This window comes from Pagrus pagrus (assembly GCF_965226575.1).
Source record: "Pagrus pagrus genome assembly, chromosome: 4".
Taxonomy (NCBI): domain Eukaryota; kingdom Metazoa; phylum Chordata; class Actinopteri; order Spariformes; family Sparidae; genus Pagrus; species Pagrus pagrus.
This window is the reverse complement of record NC_140188.1, coordinates 13,183,117-13,205,945: the sequence shown is the minus strand read 5'-3', so window position 1 is coordinate 13,205,945 and position 22,829 is coordinate 13,183,117. Positions and strand designations below refer to the sequence as shown.

The following is a 22,829-nucleotide window of genomic DNA, read 5'->3' as shown; positions in this document are numbered from 1 at the left end:
GTCAGATTATATGCAGCTTCCTCTGGAGCCACAAAAGGCTTTATACTACTTTTTCACATATGCAGTAGACCTCCCCAAGACCTGTAAACACACTTTAATGTGTAAAATTTGTGGAGCTTCCTTTCAAATACTTCTATTTGGGTTACCCTGTTTACATTTCTAAGTCTCTTCTTTTCCTTTACCCTTCTGTGACCATTCTGCCACTGCCTCATCCCCGCACGACACCTCCTTTCACCTTTAAACTCCAAGTAAGGCCTCGTCTTGGCAGCATCCTGCATTTCACAAGAAATGCTGTTTCTCTCCCTAATTACCATCTTTCCCTGCACGCCTCCGTTCTCCCGTCCCCACTTTTGAGACGCTAACAACAGTTTGCTTTCCCGCAGTAATGTTCTTTGAATGACGGCTTGCACCGCGGCTCCCTGTGAAGTCTCCCTGGCGACAGGCAGGTGCAGCGTGGCGTCTGATCTTCCAGGTGGCTCTCACGGTGATACTTTCGCTCACCCCTGTTCCATCTCTTCACATCTTACAACTCTTCTATTTCGCTTGTTTCTAACCTTTTTTTTCCCCACCCCGCCACACTTATTCCTTGTAGCTACAGTTGAAAGACAAACGTCTGTCGCACACAGCCCTTGATCCCCTTGCCCTTTCTGTGTGTCGCGGGCGAAATAAGGAGGCCAAAGCGATGCCCTGTAATAGCAGCTGAGCAGGGGGATGTGTGCTGTGCGACAGGAGGCTGTGGCGGAGGTGATGATAAGGACAGCACAGCTGATATCAGTTTACCGCGCTAATGAGGCATGAAGGAGCGCCACACAACTCAGGATTTTCCCTCATTCCCTCCATCTGTATCTCCCCTTTAAGACTCTCTTATTTTCCATCAAAACCTAATCTGTATCCCTGCAGCATCTAAGTGCAACGCCTGCGGAGGTAGCGCTCACTTTAAAGCTTACTCATTTGCTGAGGCGGTGATGCAAGGTATGCAAACTCGTTGCAAAAGTGGAGAGGAAGTTACACGGGAGAAGGTTGTGACTTTGCGTTTTGCGAGGGGTCAGGTGTTTACTTCATGATAACACGTTATCTCCATTCGCTCGCTGAGTGCTTGTGTGATGATAATACTGTAGAATGTTTTTGTACTCCTTTTATTGGCTGATTCCTCTCTTTATCTGCTCCATAATCATTCCCTACACACTGACATCATTACCGAGATGGATTTTCTGGGTGAGAGAGGAAAAGTGGGGGGAGAAAGAAGCCTCTTCTCCATCTTTTCATTAATCACAAATCAGTATATTTCCCTCTGGAGAGCAGACCACTCAGTGGGAAGGAGAATAGGCTCTTTCTCCCCTCTTTTTATCTCCCTTCTGTTCGATACATTCCCCTCCTTTCTTCTTCCCGGGATTTCTCCAGGCTCTAAATGCCAAACCAATAAACCAAGAAACAAAATTCCCCTTCCTCCCTCTCCCTCTCCTTCTCAAACAGACTGCATGTTCAGTATTTTAATAAAAATCACAGCTTAGATGGTCACATCCGAGAGAGCAGGCGCACGCGCTCAAACACACGCGGACACATACACAACATCGCATGCATGCTGTCTAATATATTTCCAGAGTCGGTTTGGTGTAACCTACTGCTCCACGCCTCAGCAGCCACTGTGACTATTAGTGGGATCTCACAGGGCTGAATAAGCAGTGGGATTGTTCAAGTTGAATAACAACATAGCCAACTTCTCAGAAATACGGCTTCGGAGCAGAAATCACAGAAACGGAGTGGGAGAAGGCTGTCAGTTTGACGAGAAGCAGGAATGATGCGGCGGTGTACACAATCAAAGAAGGAAATACTTTATGAAGGGAAGAGTAATACAATAATGTGGGTTACTCCAACTCACAGATCCAGGGGATGGTTAATGCTCCATTTCCTGTTGTCCCCGCCTGTGCACACAGACAAATGCGTCCTTTCATGAGCACATATATATGACCTTGATGCGCAACATAAACTGCGTTCCATCATGCTCAACAGTGCGACGCGCAGGGAGACAATGAGTGAGTGCTATTCTACTGGTGGCACAGTTGAGGCCGCTATCTCATCTTAGATATCTCTGAAGCGTCAACTGTGGCCTGCAAGCTATTGGTGCTGCACACACAAGCAGCCACACTAACCTCATTTTGTCATTCTTTAACTGCCACAGGAATACTGTGGCAAAAAAATAATAACACAACTTTGCAGATATTTTTGGTTCACACATGTAAGAAGAGTGCAGGGTAATAAGCGCTCTGGATATGTGTGTGCGCGTGAGTGAGTTGCGCGTGTCGATGTTTTGGCGTGCCACCTTGAGTCCCAGTAGAAGCGAGGCAGCGAGGGCAGAGAGGAGAGAGAGGATAATGATCCTGCTGATAATGGAGGGGTGGAATCTGGTAAATGAGGCTGGATATGCACAGCGCTGCAGGCTGTTCCTTTGCACCCTGTGTCTCACACACACACATGCACACACACACGCCCACACATCTAACGGCTCGAGAGGTGTACAGTATGTGCAAAATCTTGTCACACACAAATCAGTGGCAATACAGCTTCCCTGAGCTCCTCACCTCCTGTGAGCCTGTGTAAATGTGTGTGACCCTGGCACTGGTAGCGGGAAGGCAGTGCTTGTTTCACAGGAACAAGAAGCACTTTTTATGCTCGTCTCTGCTCATGTGAGATTTTTAGATACTATTTTAATGGCAACACAAGTGTGCCTGCAAAGTTAATGAGCTACAGCCACGTTTTCTGTTGATATTTTGGAGCCAGCTCGCGCCTGATATGATGAATATGTTGTTTTTTGTCCAAAATCTAGCCAACAGCTTTGGCATAAAAATGGCAAATGACAAATTAAAACAAAGTAAATGGTGTCGATTACATACCTTGCAGCTCTATTGTTGCAGTTGCAAGAGTATGCCAGTGTTATCACGTGTTTAATAACCAACCTGTCTGCAAGTTTTCATTTAAATCCATTTGTAATGTTTTGTTGGCAAATGTCAGGCCGTTGATGAGCATCAGTGACCCGGTGTGTCCCGCACTGTTGGCACTAGTTGGCCCTTGTGCGGCTTTTCAGCCGACAGAGCAAATTGAATTGAGGAATCACTCTGATTGGCTGTTCAACTAAGTGAATCAGTGCAGGAGAAGAGAGAAGGAAAAGAAAGAGCGAGCCCCTTAGGCCAGTCGTCCGTTGGATGAACTCAACTAAATTGTAAGCAGGATTTCCACCCAGTAAATATATGTAGCTCCTACTCTAAATAAAGGACATCCATTCAATATGATTTCATTGAGTTGGTCCAACTCAGTCTTATCAAACATCTAAGATAAAATAATTACATTAACTAAAATTAATTGATTTACGTTTGCCTGAATAAAACCAATTTAATTGAGAAAATGAAATAATAAGGTAAAATGATTTTTCACGCATACGACAAAACCTGTTTGAGTGTTTTTTATTAAAAATGGGAGAGAATGGGAGACATTCAGCAAAATTCCCTTTATTTCTTTGTCGAGAGCAGTACTAGTAGCTTTGTTTTCATGAATTTACCCCTTTAGTCTGGTTTGTCTCTTTGCCACTGCCATTTCCAACTTTTTATCAGACTTATCCTTGATTAGAAGTAGCTATATTAGAGACTGGTGTCAAAAAAAGCTGCTTTATCATGATAACAGTTTGTATATCTGCTGTTCTGAATGCTACGGTTTCCCTTTTTTAAAATACAAATACTGACTACCGCCACCTAGTGGTATGGAGAGTAATTTCCTCTCACCCAGGTGCAGAACGTACAAGCAAGATGGCCACCGACTGTTGTCTTTGTCGCCCTTTTTTGGTTCTTTTGTAACTAAGAAGAGTTTCCATATGTTGCAAAATTTGATATCCACCACAAGTAATGCATCATTTTCTACGTTTCATGTCTTGGTTTAATGGTCCTCCTCTTCATCCCTCTATGATGAAGTCCTCCTTCACTGTCCAAATGTGGAGAGACCTAAAGTGTAGTTCAGGCTTATCAGCTTTCATTAGCAAATTGTGTCCCGGATGCATCAGCTGAATGATCCACTTGTAGCTCTTATAGAAATCTTCCATTGATACAGTCTAAAGAACAAAGACCGACACTTTGCAGCACACGGCTGATCTGGCCTTGATTACCTCTGCAAAGCCCCAATCAATAGATTCCAGAGCTAAGATGATTCGTAATTGTGTCAATCTGCTGCTCTTCATATCACCACTGTCCCCAATCAGACATTAATGATCAATTATGGTGGTGTTGCCGGGCGAGCAGAGATCAATGAGATAAATGTGGTGGTGGCTGTGGGAAGGGAGAGCAGAGGAGAGACAGGGAGGGAGAGAATAAGAGCAGAAACAGAATAACGCTGCTCTTATGTTAACATACAGTCCAGCACAACGTATAGCACTATGGTTTCTCAAAGTTAAGCATTGCTATCATAAAATATTATGAGATCACAGGGTGATAATGGCATAATTAGACTTATCAGTGGTGGCACATTCTTCTCTGTCTGAAACCGTAAAGCATTTTGTCCCTTAAGGATGAAAAGTGCTATATAAATGCAGTCCATTTACCATCCATTTACCATCATTAACTACTCAAAGCTTAGCGAACAAAGCAGCTCAGGGCCCAGAAAGTCAGTAAAATACGAACGTCATATATTTGCATTTTCCCTAAGAAAGAAAAAGTACCGAACGGAGATTGTTTGAGTTTTACATTTGCATTCATTATTTAAGTGATTTCCATTGTTCCCTGTATGTTTTTGGGGAGGTTGTTGTGGATGACGCACACTGAAACACAAAACATATATTTGCATCAACCAACAACAATAAGTAACCATTCTCTTTTGCACAGGTGACTTGCCGTGAGACCATACGGTGCATAATTTACAAGACATATTGCATGTTGTAGCGTCGGTGCAGTCATTGGATTCATTCCTCCCGTCATTGTCTCTATCTACCGTCTCCTTTCTGCATATTCTGGAAAAAACAAACGTATTTACATGCCGTCTCAGTACAGCAGGTTGAGACTAAGACTGAAATAATAAAAAAAAAACAAGGGAAGGAGGGAATTTTATACATAGAAGGCAGGCTGGAAAAACCCAGCAGCTTGTTCACCAGTCTGACGTAATGGAAACACTTTAATATTTAATTGAAGTGTCATGAAATTAAAAGGCTCAAGGAGAAGAGGCAGAGGACGAAAAATACAGGCACAGGGAGGGAGAGAGATAAACCACTGAAATATGAAACAGCAGCTCACCTCTCGTTTAATCACAAATATGTTGATAATGGGTTATTATCTTTGACAGAAGAGGCCCTCGACTCACATTATCAGAGGAGGTGTTTGCTGACTGCGAGTGTCCTCTACACAGCAACATCAAGAGTCCCTGCGCTTCCAACAATTTGGACGCTCCGAGTCTAATTTTAAATCCAGATTGATACTGTATTGACGTCCAGCATTAGTGAAGAGGGAAACGCTGGAGAGAAGATCTTGGATCCATTTTGACCCAGGGTGTTACTGGACCTGGACTACTCCCTGCTATCAGGCCAGTCTGCCCCAGCAAAGCAGAACAGTGACCCCCTGTGGATTCTCCCAGATAATACAATGCAACATGACGTCACTCTGAGCTGGAAACAACTTTTCCAAATTTTCTAATCAGTCTTATTGTTTTTCTTGCAAAGCTTTACATTCATTAATGTAAATTTGCAGGCTTTCAAGAAAGAAATGGAGCTTTATGTTAAAACAATAACCTCAGCAAAGACTGTGAGATTGTGCTCTTAGTGAATGTCTTTAATTAAGTTACTTTATATATTTATCTGGCAAGTTTTATCTTTATACATATGAGTGTTGTTGTCATTATTTTACATAATAAAATACATTTCTCTTTAATTGTGATCTCTGATGATGATTTGTCAGCCCTGACGCCAGGATATAAAGTTAGCAGTTAACGTTTCTGCAAACCACAGATACCTCCAAGGTTGACATTTGTAGCAAAGGTGGCATATCACAATTATTAGTTATCACAAGCCAACAAGGCTGGCAAACAGCTGACTGCAGTTAAAGTGCTAAACTGCTTTCTAGGATAAATGAGATAACGAAGGAAAAAAATTTACACAACTGTCCTACAAACACATGGAACATACAGGCGTAGCAGAATCTAATGCAAAAAACACAGTTTTTAGGACTGACACACTTTCATCTGGCTTTTCTAGAACATGCTCCGGGCTTTGACTAATTAAGACTCACTGTGCATTTAGGTCCACCCCCCCATCCTCTCCATCACATTCACACACATCTCGTCCAGCATGTCACAGGGACATAACGCGTATTACAAACCTCAGAGAGGGTTTGACACGACGTGTCCCAGGTGTGAAAGGGCCCATGTTGGACTTGACATGCCGCTGGCAGGTGATTAGCAGCGAGTCAGGCCTCGCTGCCCCCCATCAGACATTACAGCACAGAAGGCTCCATCTCTCTAATACATAATTATAAAAGTCATATGAATGTCCTTCACATGTCTGGAGGGCATTAAAGCATTTACAGAGAAACCGAGAGCTGGAGCGCACGTAGAGAAAAGAATAACGTCCTGTAAGTCCGTTTGGTTGGTTGCGGTCACAAGAGGATGTAGATTCTGTAGCTCCTACTTCTACGGCTGGACTCTCCTCCACGTAAGGTGGTGATGGAGTGGTGAGAGGTCACTAATGATTCTGTCAATCAATACCTCGGCTGCTGTGTCACAGCGGTCTCCTCACAACCTGCCAGGCTTGTCACTCAACCCGGGCCCACCTCATACCATGCAGAGACCCAGCACACCCACACCTGCACCGCTACCGTACAGCACATCTAATCTAGGTGGGAGATTATGGCAAGAGGGATCATGTCAAATTAAATCTGCAGCCTACAGACCCGGCATCACTCCCGAGGAATAAGAAAGAGTAAAAACCCATGTGTAGGCTGCCTCTTCAATCAATTTGCACCTAATGAATGAAGAGGAATGATTAAACATGTGAATTGCCTCCATGAGGCTCCAATAAACCTAAACTAATTCACGGGAATCCTTAATCGGCTGACCTAGGCTTTTTTTTTTTGCATTGTCCCCGGTATTACAGTAACAGGATTGTGAGAGCATTGGCTCCAGATACACCCATCCTCCAGTGACGAAGAGACTACTGGTGGGGGTTAGCATTAATTTCCAAAGCCTTATGTTGCATTTGCATAATTACCATAAATCATCACAGGGATGTTCTGGTCCGCAGTGGAGGAGAAGTGGGAGAGTCTGGTGGGATAATGTGCATTAGGCCACTGACTTGATGGCAGACATGGTGATGATTAAGAATCATTTTGTGGGTTCTTGTAACAACGTTAAGCACACGGAAACTGCAGACACTGTTGATTGCTGCACTGTATATGTATTTCAATATGATACATCATGTCTCAGAGGGGTGCTTTGACTTCTTATACATTTTTAAAACTGCTGCGATGAGAATAATCTGCTGCTGATTTATGTGGATGTTTACTGCGCTTAAGAATATTAGATTTACCTTTTTTTTGCTCCCACCATTATCTGACAAACTGCTCTAATATACATTGAAAAAAGCTCAAGAATATTAAACATAGGCATTAAAGTGCTTTCCTTTCCCTGCCTTTGCCTACCTATCGGTGAATGGCACTCCATGATGAAGTTAATGTACAGTAAATACAACAGAATGAGGCCACGCTGCGCCCGAGGGGGAGTCATGCATACAATAACAATGCTCAGGCCTCAGCGTAATAACCATTCTGCTGGGGTTATACTATAAGCGACCTTTCCATCTATAGTAATGAGAGGTTGGCCTGTACAGTGAATAGAGAAAAAAAAAAAAAAAAAAAGAAGACTGCGAGGATTAAAATGATGCGAGCTCAGTGACAGGGCAACATTTTGCACCCTACATTGGATTAGACGGGTGAAAAGTGAACGTGAGGGGTTAAACGCTTTGACACTGCTGGCTCAGTAATCTGCTGAGGTTCTAATGCTTTGTGTGACGATGAATTAGAGTCAGGCACGGCGAAGTCACCGGGTTACTTCAGGACAGCTCGGAGCACACCTAGAAGCTAACCTCGAACCTGAATAGGTGGTGCAACACTGCTGAATGTCGCTTATCTCTGAGGGGTTAAACTATTGCTTTATGCACCTGAGTAGACGTACAGGAACTCCACAAAAATTCCCCCAAACTTTACCTAACCTAGTTTATCTCTCCTGCCAGGCCTCCATAGCTGCTGCTGCAGCTGCATGACCTGATAAAGCCAAGAGAACAGTAGGTGGGTGAGCGATAAAGAGACAAACACTGAAACAGAAGGAGAAAGGGAGAAAGGCAGAGAGCCTCTGAGAGAAGGAGGGGAGAAAGAAAGAGAGAGAGAGACATTAAATATGAAAAGGAAAAGGCAAAAATAAACTATGACATGACAGGAAAGGGAGGGAGGAGGGGGACGTTAAGAGAGCGCTGATGGAGAGGGCAGAGACGGAGAAACACGACAGCTGGCAGACGGGGAAGGCGGTGCTGCTCTGCTCTGCTCGAGCCCAGTCTCACTGCACCTTAGCAGGCCAGATGGACTAACCTGCCCCTGTGTGCCCTTCACCAGCCAGCACACACACACACACACACACACACACACACACACACACACACACACACACACCTATGGTTTGTAAGTAAACAAAGTAAATACATAGTTTGTACCTTCATCATACGCTTGTTGAACTGACATGGCACTATGCAAAGTTTTAATCGCAAATTTAATTATAAGGCCCAGTCATTCCTTATGGCAGGGGTGCAAGAACTTTTTCCACTGGGGGGGCCAAAACCGAAACTGCCACGGGTCAAAAGCGAACACTTATTATATAGTAGATTTAAATAACATTTTTATATTACAAAGAATAAAACAGCAAAAACAATTATTTGTTAAAATCTTTCAAAATAAAATGTTAATTTTTTCCCCTGTTTTGCAAACCTCACTGGGGACCAACTTTGGGCAACCCTGCTTTATGGGAAATAAACCGCAGAATAAAACTCAAAACAAGCAAAAATACACATTTTTGTGCCCCTGTTCACATATTCAAAAACACACATTAGACAATACATGCCTTGGTATATTAGTTTTGACATCTTGAGCTTGTTGCTCTCACCAAAAATGTCAACATGTGTGTTTGTCTCATTTGGTCCAATCTCTCCCCCAGAAGAGCAAAAACCCCCTCAGTGATACAGGATCTCCCTCTAGTGTCAAAGCTCTGCTACTACACCATCGATCACAGTTCAGCACCAGAGACATGGACAGCTCCCGCACCCAGAACCCATCAGAACAAACTAAACTTTATTTGGAAATCCAGGATTAACACACCTCTTTAAGAATTAACAGAACAAACATCTTCAAAGGTCTAAATCTTCTCCGGGTGTTTGTTTTCATCCTCATTTCTCGAGTAATTTAGTGGCAATCCCACAAGAAAAACATTCAGCCGGTCCCCAAACAGTATTGATTGATGTCTGGTTATAAAAAGACATCTATCATCTAGACAGTCTGAAATTAAAGCTGTAGTGGCCTGTGTGTCCACGCTCTGGTGTCTGTGTGTGCTCTCTCTCCCTTGTGTGTGTGTGTGTGTGTGTGTGTGTGTGTGTGTGTGTGGTCGAGGGGGGGCGGCTGGTGTGTGCTGTGTGTTGATGCGGTATAGTATTATGAAACAATAAAATTCAGACAGCTGATTCATATCTGGGCATAAAAGCCAGAGTTTTGTTAGGTTCCTGTTTAATGAAACCTATAATTTCTGCCTCCCTCTATGGTGTTGCTACGGAGCGGAGGGATCGATCATAAAGAGAGATATCCAGGGCCGCTCTATTTCCGCTGGATCGCCTCGACAAAGAGTTAAGAGCTAAGTTGCAGCGTGAAAGATCATTTACACGGTGAAGAGTTGCATATCAAACTACATCAGGGTCGTACGCCGCTGAGCTCGGTTTCGACGTCGACACACACAAACGTGTTTGCACTCATGCAGGAAGGTTTTGTCAAAGACAGATGTTACGGGCACAAAGGTTACAAATTCAATCACTTGGAGACGGCTGCCACATCACTGTGCCGCGTGCGTATGCGGGTGTGCATGCATCCATGAATGTATAGACTACTGAGGATGTATCGTTGGGTCGACAGACACCAAACTGATAGAAAGTCAAACACAGTGGAGCTGTCACATCCAGCAAATGCACGACTTTAAGGAAAAGAGGCACAGAGAGAGAAATGTATGACGAAACAGCAGGTATCATGTGGACCGATCAGTCAGGCAAAAATAAAAAAAAAAGAAATTGTGAACTCATACGAGAGGAGAAGCTGAGTTTCCCACAGAGGAGAGCAGATCTACAGCATCAGCACATTCAACCAGCGAAACCAACATCTGTTTTTCATCCTCCGTTCCTCTATCTGTCTTGACCTCAGGGAGCTAATGCACACACACACACACACACACACACACACACACACACACAAACACACACACACACACAAACACACACACACGCTCTCTCAGTGATGATCATCTGCTTTTGTCAGAAGGGCTCAGACACTGAGCTAAGCATTTCCTGGCCGTCCCAAAGGATCCCAGACACGCCCGATGTTTACCGCGCGTGCTTCATCCACAACCCTCCTCGGCCTCACCGTCAGCTACTCACATCACGTCCTACTGTAAAGCTCTGACGAGAGCGCACATTTATTCCAGTCGCTCACCACTCTGAATTCTCTTCGCTTCTGACTCCCCTTTTATCCACAAGAATCTAAATCAAACAGTCTTTCTCCGCGTATAAGCTTTTCTCTGTAGCGATCGGGTGGACAAGTACCACCTAAGTGTGCTCATACGCACAACTCTCCCAGCCGTCTCTGAGGTTTAACCTGTCTGTTGACTTCGGGCTCAGAGATTAGCAGGGAAGTGTACACACACTTGCTATTCAGCCAGAAGGCTGCGGCCGACGTCAGTATAGAATCATAATGACCAGAACAGACGCAGCAGAGAAAATCCTGGGGATTTATTGTGGTCTGGTTAAATGAAGGGAAGATGTGCTGAATGAGAATGGCTGTTATCACTGATTTCAATTCTCAGCGTGCTGCTGCTGAGAGTGAGTGTGTGTGTGTGTGTGTGAGTCAGACCAAATCCTTGTATATTTACTCTCTGCTCCCATAGAAGAGGCTGGTTGTGAGTCTGCATACTGAAGACATCAGCTGAGAGACGATGCCCTCTTCTGGACAAGAATGAGACGACACAAACTGTCCCAGATTCACCACATAAAGCAGCATGAAACGACCCAACTGTAGCATCCTGCTATGTTACATACTGACAACGCAAGCCTCAAAAACTTAAAAATCCCTGCACGTGTCCTTTCTTTTCAACCGTCTGGCAAAGACACACAACCTTCCTGAAAGACTCGTCAGCCGCAGCGTTTGAGCGCCTCGAATATGTAACGGAGAACTTGTTTGACTTACCGGGGTGCTGCCATCCGACAGGGTCGTCATGCTGATCGACATGCTCATCTTGTCAGAGGAGGAGAGGGAGGGTGGGGAGGGGCTCCTCTTCTCCGCTTCCTGCCTCTGGAGGAAGTCACGCCAGGCCCGCTGGATACTAGGACCATATGTAAGCACAGGCATGGGTGAGCAGTCAAGAGTTTAGTTGTGATGCAGCTCTGAATTGCTACAATTAAAGCACAATATGTCATTTCTGCCACTGGGGGGCTCTCTAGCAATACAAAACAAAAGATGGTTGCCAGGTGTTGTGTGGGGAGCCAGACCTCTTGGAGGAAGAAACACCCTGAGCCATTTACCTGGAGCTCAGGGACGACTTTTTAACTTTTGGGACCAGAGTGGTGCAACCTTTTTGCCTTGTGACACCTTAAAATGAATGGATGTCTATTTTGTCATCTCCATGATCTGAGAGTTCAATTATGACCCCATAATGTTTCATTTTAATCACTTTTAAAAGAAGAAAACAGTATTTCATAAGAGGAATGTGAAGTTTGGAGAAGTCACCAAGAAATGAGAGGTATCTTATTCTTTCTCCCATCCTGTTAATTACCCAGCAGTCAGATTTATCTTTCTACTTCATGAGGGGATATTGAGTCTACCAGTTTAGAGGAATTAAGTATCCAGAGAGCTAGATTTCTGTTTTATTAGACGTACTTTATAAGAAAGCTAAATTAAAGTCCTCAGTCGCTCCTTTTTCAGCTGCAGACAGAAGATATACTCACATCAACACCTTGGTCTCAACGGGCGGCATGTTGATATTGATGTTGTTGTCTAGGTCCATGGTCAGATGATTACTGAGGGGGTGTAGGGGACAATCAGAGGACACACACACACACACACGCGCACACACAAGTCCAATCTGAGTCCGGGTTATCAGTAATTAAACAGCGACCGCTGGGTCACATCTGCAGGGAAATGGACTTTCACAGGAACACAAGAGCAGGCTGCTCACTCTGTCTGTGTTGTGTTTATTGTATGTGTGTGTGTGCATCTGTATGTGTGTGTGTGTGTATGTGTGTGTGTAAACCCACCTCTGCAGCTGGAAACCTCCATCATTAACATGCTTGAAGCCACTCTGGAGGCCCTTCAGCTGCTCCTGCATAAGAGAGGGACAAATAGAGAGACAAAGAGACGGAAATAAGAAAACATGACATCTCACGTGTGTGGCTTTGGTGCAGAGGCCTGTGCAGTAAGAGGAGATCCCTACAGTGTGTGTGTGTGTGTGTGTGTGTGTGTGTGTGTGTGTGTGTGTGTGTGTGTGTGTGTGTGTGTGTGTGTGTGTGTGTGTAAATATGAATGAATGCTTGGCAGATGTGTGATCATTGTGCTGAGCTCAGGGACCCCTGCAGCAAGTGGTTTGGCAGCATTCTGGCTCAGTTAGATGTTTTTCTTGTGGAGTTACTGGAGTAAGCTTTGGAAGAAGTCAGCCAAAGCGCTGGTTCAGCGTTTTTTTAAAGGCATTTGGCCCAGAAGCGCTGAGAGGAAAGTCAAACACGGAGAGACAGGCGAGGCAGGAGAAGATACAGCAGGACATAATTCATGAACTACGGCACAGTTGTTGCACAGATGCGGCAGACACGTTCGGAGATTACAGCGATGAAACTTTACACTTTCGCTAAAGCGACTTCGCCGCTCCCCGCCTGCTGCTCCCCTCCCCTCGGCTCCATCCTCCAGCTTTAATAGTGCTGTGTAATGAGGACAGGCCTGCCTCTACATAATTGAGCAGACTAATTCAATTACAAGGGAGCAACAAAGTTTAAGTGGAGCAGTTCTTCCTGATGAGCCAAGGGGGTCACATCAGGGCACTAAGCAGCTACAGTGCATCTTTTTTTGTGAGTGTGAGTGTGTGGGTGTGTGTGTGTGTGTGTTTACAGTGAAACCTGCAAAATCCCCCACTTTTATCTGACTTTTTGTTTGATTGCGCCATTACTGCATAATGAAGTATGCATGAAAGAATATATTACATCTATTAGATGGCAGATTGGCCTATAAAGTGACTCACACTAAGAAATATATTACGTCTATTAGATGAACGACCACACTAAGAATAATGGCTGCACTGCAGTGGCTGCTTGGCGTTTAGGTGTTTAATATTCAATATATAGCGATATATAAGCTTCCCCCTTAATAACTATGAAACGTACCCTTTAGAAGTGTAAATGAGCACATATACACCGCATGCATCTAACTCAAACACTGTCCTGCTGAATTTCAGCTCGACGGAAAAGTCGCTGTCGAAAAACACACCAGCATCATATCTTTTTTCTCTCCTTTTAATAAAATGCTCTATCTTGTTTGGCTCTGTGTCCAATTCCACTGTGGCAGGCGGTGTTGTTTTCTCATTACTCTCCCTCCCAGAAGGAACAAGCAGCTCATTAGACAGAATCAAGGACTTTGACTGGTGATCAATGAATGCTTCAAGGTGCTGTTTTTCATCTCCTTTCTGTCTGTTTGTCTTTTCCTCTCACTTTCTCCCAAAAAGAAGAGAGAGTCCGCGGCTCGGACTGTAGATTCAGCACAACCCAGACATCTTCTGCTTTGAGAGTCAATGTCACCTCGGCCTTTTTTTCCAAAAATCCATCTCAATTCTATCCTGGATGGAAAGCTGTCTCTTTCCGGTACAGTACAGTCCATCACTCTCACACGTACGCACATCCAGTCAGACGCTTTTAAAAACGACTCCAAAAAAAGTGCCATTTGGGAATTTGGAGATAGGCAGGAGGAGCAAGTCGGAGAGGATGAAAAGAAAGAGAACTAAAGAAAGAAGAATGAACTTAAAAGACACGAAAATAACTTCAAGTCAGGGAGATGCAGAACGAAGACTCAGGTAGTGAAGGAGACAACAGAGAGAGAAATGTGGCAATGATGGAGGGATGTGCTGAGGAGGGGAGGTGTGTGTGTGTGTGTCTCTGTCGGTGTGATTGTTTGGTTCTTGGTAATGGAGTTGCTGCTGGACTGAATGAGACGATCATTTCAATTTCCCCTTGGAGTTACTGATGGCCCTGCCACGGGCCTCGCAAGGCAAACTATTAACCCACCTCAGGAACAAGCGCACACACGCACTTTCAAGCAGGCACATGCACACACACACACACACGCAAAGTAAACAAATTTGCACAGGGACAAACATGTATAAGTGCTTTAAAGGCTTCACACATTCACGCACACACGAGCACGACCTCACACACAGAAGCATCTCCATTTATAAACCGGCCTCTCTATTAACAGCCCAGCTAAAAGTGTCATCCTCTCCCTGCTTAGCTTCTTATTCTGCGCTCCCTTAAAAAAAGAGTAAAGTGCCGACGAGTTAGATCAAACAGAGATGATGCTCAATCTGATTGCAATGACACGGCGTCAGATGGCAACATTACAGTACATTTGAGCAAAAAGCAACATTCTGATAATAGCATTAACACTGACGATGTCACCGCTCCTCATACTTTGATCGCTAAGCCTGAATAATTGTCTGTTGACATTTGTGCTGCAATTAGGATCATCTTTGTAGATAAATAGCGAGGAATCAATTGATGATGACATTTTTTTGGACTATTTTGGTGCAACATCAAAAAGGTTATAATGTCAGATCCTGTTTAAATGACAAATAATTCTGGTTTGGGACAGATGTGGCCCACATGAGAGAATGTCAAACATCAGTGCAATGTGCCTTTTTTATCTTCTTCTCATACATACACACATGTCATGGACCCCAACACTAATTTTGTGAATGTAATGTTTTCAATAATCTGGAGCAGATTAGGATTTAACTGGCAATCTCTTCATACGGCAAACAGATCAGGGGCAGAGTAACGGCTATCTCACATTAATTAGTTAGCTCAGTTAGCGATGCAGCTAGCAGTCCAGACAGGAAGCAAGGAGTGGTATTAGGAGAAAGGACGGGCTGGGGCTAGCTGGTAAACATGCTTACTTCAGTAGATACTGCATCTTTGCAACTTAATAAATTGATGTCTGTAACACAACGCCAGACCATCATTTTTTCATAAACAATCCATAATGTCGATAATTTTTGTATTTTTTTTGTTTTTTAAACAAAAATTCAGACATATTGGACCTTTAAAGGGAAAATACATAAGAATTTGTGTTGTAAACATTCAAAAATCAACTAAGATTATGATAAAAAAGGTGAATAAATAGCACATTTGACATTCTGATGTATCTATACGGTGTTGCAGAAGTTAGCATGCTAACCTGCTAGCCCAGGCCCATCCTGGTCCAAAGCTCCTGTGCAAGCGTTGTAAACACAAACACTACCTTGGTCTCCGAGCTCCAGCACTGAACTGCTAGCTGCTTGGCTAACTGAGCTAACCAGCTACAGTTAGCTGCAGTTTTTGGTTACTCAGTCGATAGCAACCCCCTATTTGTTTTGAGTATGAATTTGACAGGTGGCCAGTTCTTACGTATTGCACCTTTAAGACTTTATTCAACCCTGAATTTCATGAAAAGGTACTTTGGGGACAAAAACTGTTTCCTTTACTGTATCTACTTTTTTCCTAACTTTGCTTGCCTTGTTTAAATTATTGATTAAGTTTGTGTGTGAGCTGTGTGTGCGTGTGTGCAAAACAGATATTGCCACGCTGATATCCGGAGCACATTATTCACCACTTAAATAAAAACCCTGACTTCAGCAGGACATTTACAACCATCTTAATACACGGTATTGATCTCAAAATCTATATCCGTATACATTTCGCAATTATTTAGTATCAAACCAAAATCAAAAACACAAGTTTGACCCTCTTCTTCTGCTTTCCGCTGCTGAATCCTTTCATCCCTGCCTCAGTGGAAAACCCCATCCTGTGTCCGGAGCAGGAATGCCAAAAAAGTACCGGAACATAAACCAGAGGTTTGCATAATTTAGTGGCAGAGTCGACGGAAAATCTATAGTCATTTTGGGCTTTGGCAGTGCCAAGCAGGCTTGTATTGATTGGTGTGTGTGTATGTGTGTGTGTGTGTGTGTGTGTGTGTGCAAATAAGTGTGTTGGTGAATTTATGGTAGAGTCAGGCAGAGTGGAGGGAGAAGGAGGCAGGGAGGAAGAGGGAGAGATGCTGATGGAGAAGAGACCTTGAACCCACATGCACTATACAACAACAGAGGAAATAGAGCCGCTGACAGCCGAATACAGACCACGAGCCCTCTTATGTTATCCGTCCCCGCTTCACTCACTTTCCATCTACACCTTAATCATCAATCTTTTTCCCCGAACTCCACTTTCTGAGCATTACATGGAAATGAAATAAGTGTGAGGAGGCGATGAGAAGAGAAAGCACAGACTTAAAGAAAGATGAAAAAGAAGAAAATGACTATTTGATCACACGCTGAGAAATGTGCTGCGCCCCGTGGACCGAGGTCTACCTTGTTATCTGAGGGAAAGATGCAGTAGGTGCAGTGTTAGAGGGCATGCAAGGCTGGGAAGAGATACTACCGAGCTCCTGACCGCTGCCTCCTGACTCCCACCACTATTTACGCCATAAAACCGCTGCAGTCCAGGCTTGCTCGTGGATCGCTGGTGCAATTTCTAGAAGCGATAATGCCGGAAGGAAAAAGGGCCAGGATAAGTGGCATTTCAGCTGAGTTATATCAAAACACAAGTCTGCTTTTGCCCAGTTATAATTAGCCTGAATTTAGCCCATGTGCCCTTTACATAAACAGATAAAAGGCATTTTTGGGCCCGCCTTATTTATAATTCATATCAGGAGGAAGTCAACAGTCTTGCAGTGTGTTGCATTGAGAGAAACCTACTGCTGAGTGGCAACAAAACCGAGGAGCTGATTGTTGATTTCAGTGGAGCTGAGGTGTTTCATTCTCCACACTGGGAAAGAAACCCAGGAACTTAAAAGAGCTCTGTGTAGTTTTGAAGAACAAATTCTAACTCAGAACTGTAATATTGACAATATAAGTGAGGTAATAACTGACTCCTGTGTTTGTATATTTGATGGAAGCTGCTTGTTCTTCAGCGTCGGTGGCTGCACACACGACCGTCGAGGATAGGCTCGACAGGTTTGACTTGTTGATGTGCCGAGCAGGACGGGTGGGTCAGGCTCAGTTTATGGATATTTACAACAGGCGGGTATTTTCATCTCGGACTGTCCTGACTAATCTCTGTATGAAGGGTCTGAGCTGTTGTCTTCAGATCCCCTCAAAGGCTGGCTTTGTATATATATTGTATATCTATCGATATGCTGAACATGGAGCAGCCCGCTCTGCTTTTTATTTGCACTTAACGCTGCCTCACTTCTGATATGATCTCAGGCTTTTTATACTGCTTATTGTTTTTTATATCTTTTTTTTTTTTTTTTACTGTGTTATTGTTTTTACTGCCTCATAGTTGTTGTTTTTTTATTGTCGCACAGTTGTGTGCGGTGTCGCTCCTCTCTCATTGTCTTGTTAATATAGTGCTTTAAAAGCTGGCTGCACATCACATTTTCTATAATGGGTCTATCAAGAATGACTTAACCTGAGTCGACTTGAAAGAAGACACAAAAACAATGGGTTTCTCGCAGCGGGATCGGCTTGCGAGACTCATCCAGTTTGCGAAGAAAGGGAAGGAAAAGGGCTGTGTTATTGAGGAGACAACACGGGAGACAGAGGAGGGCGGGGCTGAGTGATTGACGCTCTGAAAGGTTAGATACCTCAGCTGCGGGGGACAAAGGGCAGGGGAAAGATAAAGATACGGCACTTTGCAGAGAGGCTGATTCGGCTGAGAGTCGGCGAGGGAGTTAAAGAGGAAGAGAATATGAAAGTGGGCTCTTTGTTGGCGGCGGGAAGAAGGGATGTGGAGGTGAAAGAACAGGCCTGTGGGCTCTGAAGAAATTAAACTGGACCAACGCCAGCCAGCCAGCCAAGCCAGAGAAACAGAAAAAGAGAGAAATGGCCTGCCTGGGAAATGGCCTTCATCTCTCCTGTACATGGGGTGTAAATCTGTCCCCTGCACCTCCAACTGATGCGGACACACATACTAACACTCACACACATGATTTAAATAGCTCTCCTGCTCCTCTAAAGGCCCCCTTAACTCAGCTCATGGGACAGAGTGACAGACAAAGAGAGGAGACACACATACACACATCTTCAGAGCCTATAAAAACAGAAAGTCATAATCTATTTCGCCTCATTGCTGCACTATATTTTCAAACTCTGTTGCTCTGCACTTCACGTCACTATCTCCTCCTTCAGCGGCCGCCACACATCAGGATATATTCTCATGTTTTCCTCCCCGTCTCCCTCCTTTACCCTCGTCTCTCTTCTTGTTTGTCTTGTATTCCCTCCACAGTCTCTCAGTCTAAGTTGGTTTTCCTCTTCAATACTTGATGAGCTTCCTGATGTGAAGTGCTGGCAACAGATTCGGGGTCGTCACTCCATCGTCTTCCAGCTCTGCAGAACGTTGGCCAGCTGTGTTTGTTTTCCTGATCAACTCAATTAAGTCTGGTGCACAGCCTACTGAAAGCTGAATACAGAATGCATTTTTTTTTTTTTATAAACAACAATTAACCAGATAATTGTAGATAATTTGCGTGGCGCGGACCGACAACATGCAGCGATGTACAGTCGTGCTTCCAAATGAATTAAAGACAAAGGAAGCTAATGTGGGTATGCTTTACGTTTATCTTGTGTATTCCTCCTTTTATGGCTTCGGACCACCAGGTCAGACCAGACATTTCAGGTTCAAATCAGTTTACAGTGTAATGAGGATCACACACAACACAAGAAAACATTCACTCATGCGTAATGAAGTCTTACATCCACACTGTGAGTACGCTCATTTGCACCGACACGCAGTACAAATTAAGATTTCTGCACCCAAAACACACGATGAGCTCGTTAGTTATGTTTTGTTAAGGTATTTACTGTGTATAGCACTTTTCTAGCTATACCGACCTCGCAAAGTCAGCATTCACACACACATTCACACGCTGCTGGAAGAGGCTACCATGCAGGGCGCCACCTGCTCATCAGAAGCAGTAACCATTCATACACACCGATGGAAGAGCCACCAGGTGCAGCTGAGGGGTTCAGTATGTTGCCCAAGGACACTTTTACATGGAGGCTGAAGGGGCCAGGAATCAAAGCCTGTCAGATCAGTGGATGACAGCTCTGTCTCCTGTTCTGATATAAACTACCCAGCCATCCGCCCATTGACAGAATATTAATTCGCAACTACTCTGATTAACGTTGAAGTCCTTTTTCATGTAAAAACAGTTCACGGTTCCAGTAAATGCAGTGGTCTGCTGCTTTTCCATTGAAGTATTAGTACTAGTTTGAATTATTTTTGATTTCTTGATGGACCAAACAAGCATCGTCAGTCAGCATAATACGTTTGGTTGAGCTCTACATCAAACAACTACAATACTAGTAATACTTTTAATTCTCTGAGTACATTTTCCTGATTTTACTTCAATACTTTTGCTTGAGTAACATTTTAAATGCAGAGCTTATACTTGTTTACTTCTCTGCCGATAGTAACTATAGCTTTAAAGTGTAAAATGTAGAATATTTCCTTCTTAGAGAGAGTTTTGAAGTATGATTATAAAGAATGGGCAGCAACTAAAATGGAAATAAAGAAGAAAAATACGCTGTCAGTCAATGTTTTTGTCATTTCATTTCATCGCCGCTTTTTTGTTCACTACCTGGAACTAACAACAACATGTCAGCCGTCAACAAGCGAACGAAGACAATCAGCCAATTAAACCTTAATGATCCCTCCCGACATGCATGGATTATCTCTGCGCCCTCTGTTTGAACAATGACCAACAACAATGGTGTAACCTTGAGGCGAGGAGTTCTTCCAGTTACCTTTCAGCCAAAAAGCTGTCATGACCTGCTCCTTCACTGATGGTAACCTAACTGGTTTAAACACCATCACACCATCTGCCATACTATATAGACCCTCCCTCTCTCTCTCTCTCTCTCTCTCTCTCACACACACACACACACACACACACACACGGGCACACACACTTGCTATCCAGAGGGCTCAGAGGCAACCTCTATCAGTCAAACCTCCCTGGGGTCCTTTGGCCTAGCCAGCCAGCCGGCGCCATCTCTGCCATCACACTCACATCCTCATCGCTCTCCCCCGCCACGGGGACACAGAACCTGTCAGTACACCTTGTGTTGTGTGTGTGTGTGTGTGTGTGTGTGTGTGTGTGTGTGTGTGTGTGTGGGAGTGATAGCAACCGAGGACAGGTGCTGTTATCAGTAGCCATTTCTGGGCAGACACTGTGTCTTCTGGCACCTGTAAGTGTGTGTGTGTGTGTGTGTGTGTAGTTTTGCCAATGTCCATCGGGATTCAGTGTCCAGACACTGGCAATGTCGTCCCTGACTGACCCTGCAATCAGAGCTGGCTGGCACTCTCTCTTTTACACACACATACACACACACACACACACACACGCACAAAGAAAGAGAGAGAGAGAGAGAGAGAGAGAGAGAGTCCTCCTTTCTGCTCTGGGAGTTAGGCTAATGACTGACAGTGTCAGAGACAGACAGGAGCTGCATACTGAGAAAGAGGAAATGGAGCAGGGAGGAAACCTAAAGACAGTCACACAGGCTAATACAGGGCCGGGAGAAAAGGCACAACACATCACTGCTGTAAAATACAACTAATTATAATGACTACAGTCGGTTGAAGGACAAGAAGGCTGATGGGTCATGAGCGGCTTTAATAGACTCTTATTTTCAGTCAGTTTTTGGTGCTTAACAGAAACATTATGGCTGAATATAATCAAAGTAAGGAGCAGGCTTCTGGAGACGGGCCAGTCTGTGGGCAATGCCAGCTGTTGGAGATGAGAGGACCTAAACACGAACACACACACACACACACACACACATACACATTTCAGAGGTCCCTGGTTGTCCAGGCAACAGAATGAGCATCTGTGTGGTGTCAGGCCGGAGCAGAAACTGGTCGTCCATGGTGAATTATGATTTTACGTGTGTTTGTGTGTCTCATTAATACGTCTCGTAAAGTCGAGAGAAACGGAGAAACGTGAAAATAACATTCTGTCAATCACGCCTGTCAGTCTCAAGTGGAAAACTGTGAGGTGGGATTTGTAGCAGCAGGATCACAAATCAATTTATTTGTGAAGTAAAATCATGTAACGGGAACTGGTGCTCACGGAAGAAATCACTGCGAATAATAACACGAGAACGATCAAATTAAGTGTATTCACGTAACGTGCAATCCTGCTGATTCATATTTTGAAGTTTCACATTGTGAGCGAGGAAGTCGGACCTCAACTTTGCTATTGCACCAGATGCAACCTGGGAATAAAACGTGGGTATGTTGGTATATCTTTGTGTTGCGAGTTTCTTTAGGCACACAAACCGCTTGGTATGGGATAAGAAAAGACAATGTTTTGGCTTAAAATACCTGCTTTGATGCGTCATGCATACAAATGTTGAAACCAGTGGTCCCTCATCAAAAATGTCCAGTGGTTTCACTCTTACAAATGTTGAAATGCAGTCTTGAACTACGGACGAATCAGGTCATAAGCATGTAATATGGGCTGGGCAGCCCGTACTAACAATGAGGCGAGAACACTGTACCCATAAGAGGATCTTTTTGATTGCCACTGTGACGGTATGCACACCCTGAGGTAATGCACATTACCACTTCTTCCTGTCCTCTTTGCCTGCAGCGTTCTCCCTGTGTAGTTAGCACTCCCGGCTCCCCTGGTGGGCCATAATCAGAGCCGTAAAGCGAGCCGTTAACATGCCAGAACAAACACACAGTAAAGCAGCTCCTTTTACAACGCCACTCAATACTACCTGTCCTCCACGGCAGCCGAGCAGAACACCGCCGCACTAACGACTACACCGCTGGGTGGAGAGCAATATATATGCAAAGATCTGAAGGTAAATGTATGCAACTATAAAGTATTTTTTTATTGGGCATTATGGTCAAACGGAGGGATCGGCATTGTTGCTTAATAAGACTGTAAAGGCAGTTGTGGAACGAGCTGTAAAAGAAATGCAGACAAAGGATTACGAGCCCCTCGGGGGCTTTTTGGTTAGGGCGATATGATCCTGTTTGGAACTTTATTTTGCATCTGAACAAGTTTTGTTAAAGGTCTCTTAAAGTGTAATTTTATTTGAGCCTTCCACAGTCCTTGGAAATGAGTTGTCGGAGCTCTCGGTGGAAGGAATCAGACTAAGGCCTGCTCAGACGGACCATTCTCATTCACCTTCAAACCAAAAACATTTTAAAAGCACCATTTGACCTTAACTTGAATTTGTGTCCTGGAAGATCTTTTAAGGCCTTATTCCGACCA

The 22,829-nt window shown here is 44.1% G+C and overlaps 1 protein-coding gene across 2 annotated transcripts in view; it reads right to left on the bottom strand.

The window, feature by feature from the left end:
* Window positions 1–22,829, bottom strand: part of schip1 (schwannomin interacting protein 1) — a 226,305-nt gene that overhangs the window by 149,444 nt on the left and 54,032 nt on the right. For both annotated transcript variants that reach the window (XM_084352167.1, XM_084352168.1), the window contains exons 6-8: window positions 12,572–12,636; window positions 12,263–12,334; window positions 11,505–11,640 (exon numbers count right to left, since the gene is read on the bottom strand). In XM_084352167.1, the coding sequence (XP_084208293.1) occupies window positions 11,505–11,640; window positions 12,263–12,334; window positions 12,572–12,636 (273 nt within the window). The remainder of the gene's footprint in view (window positions 1–11,504; window positions 11,641–12,262; window positions 12,335–12,571; window positions 12,637–22,829) is intronic.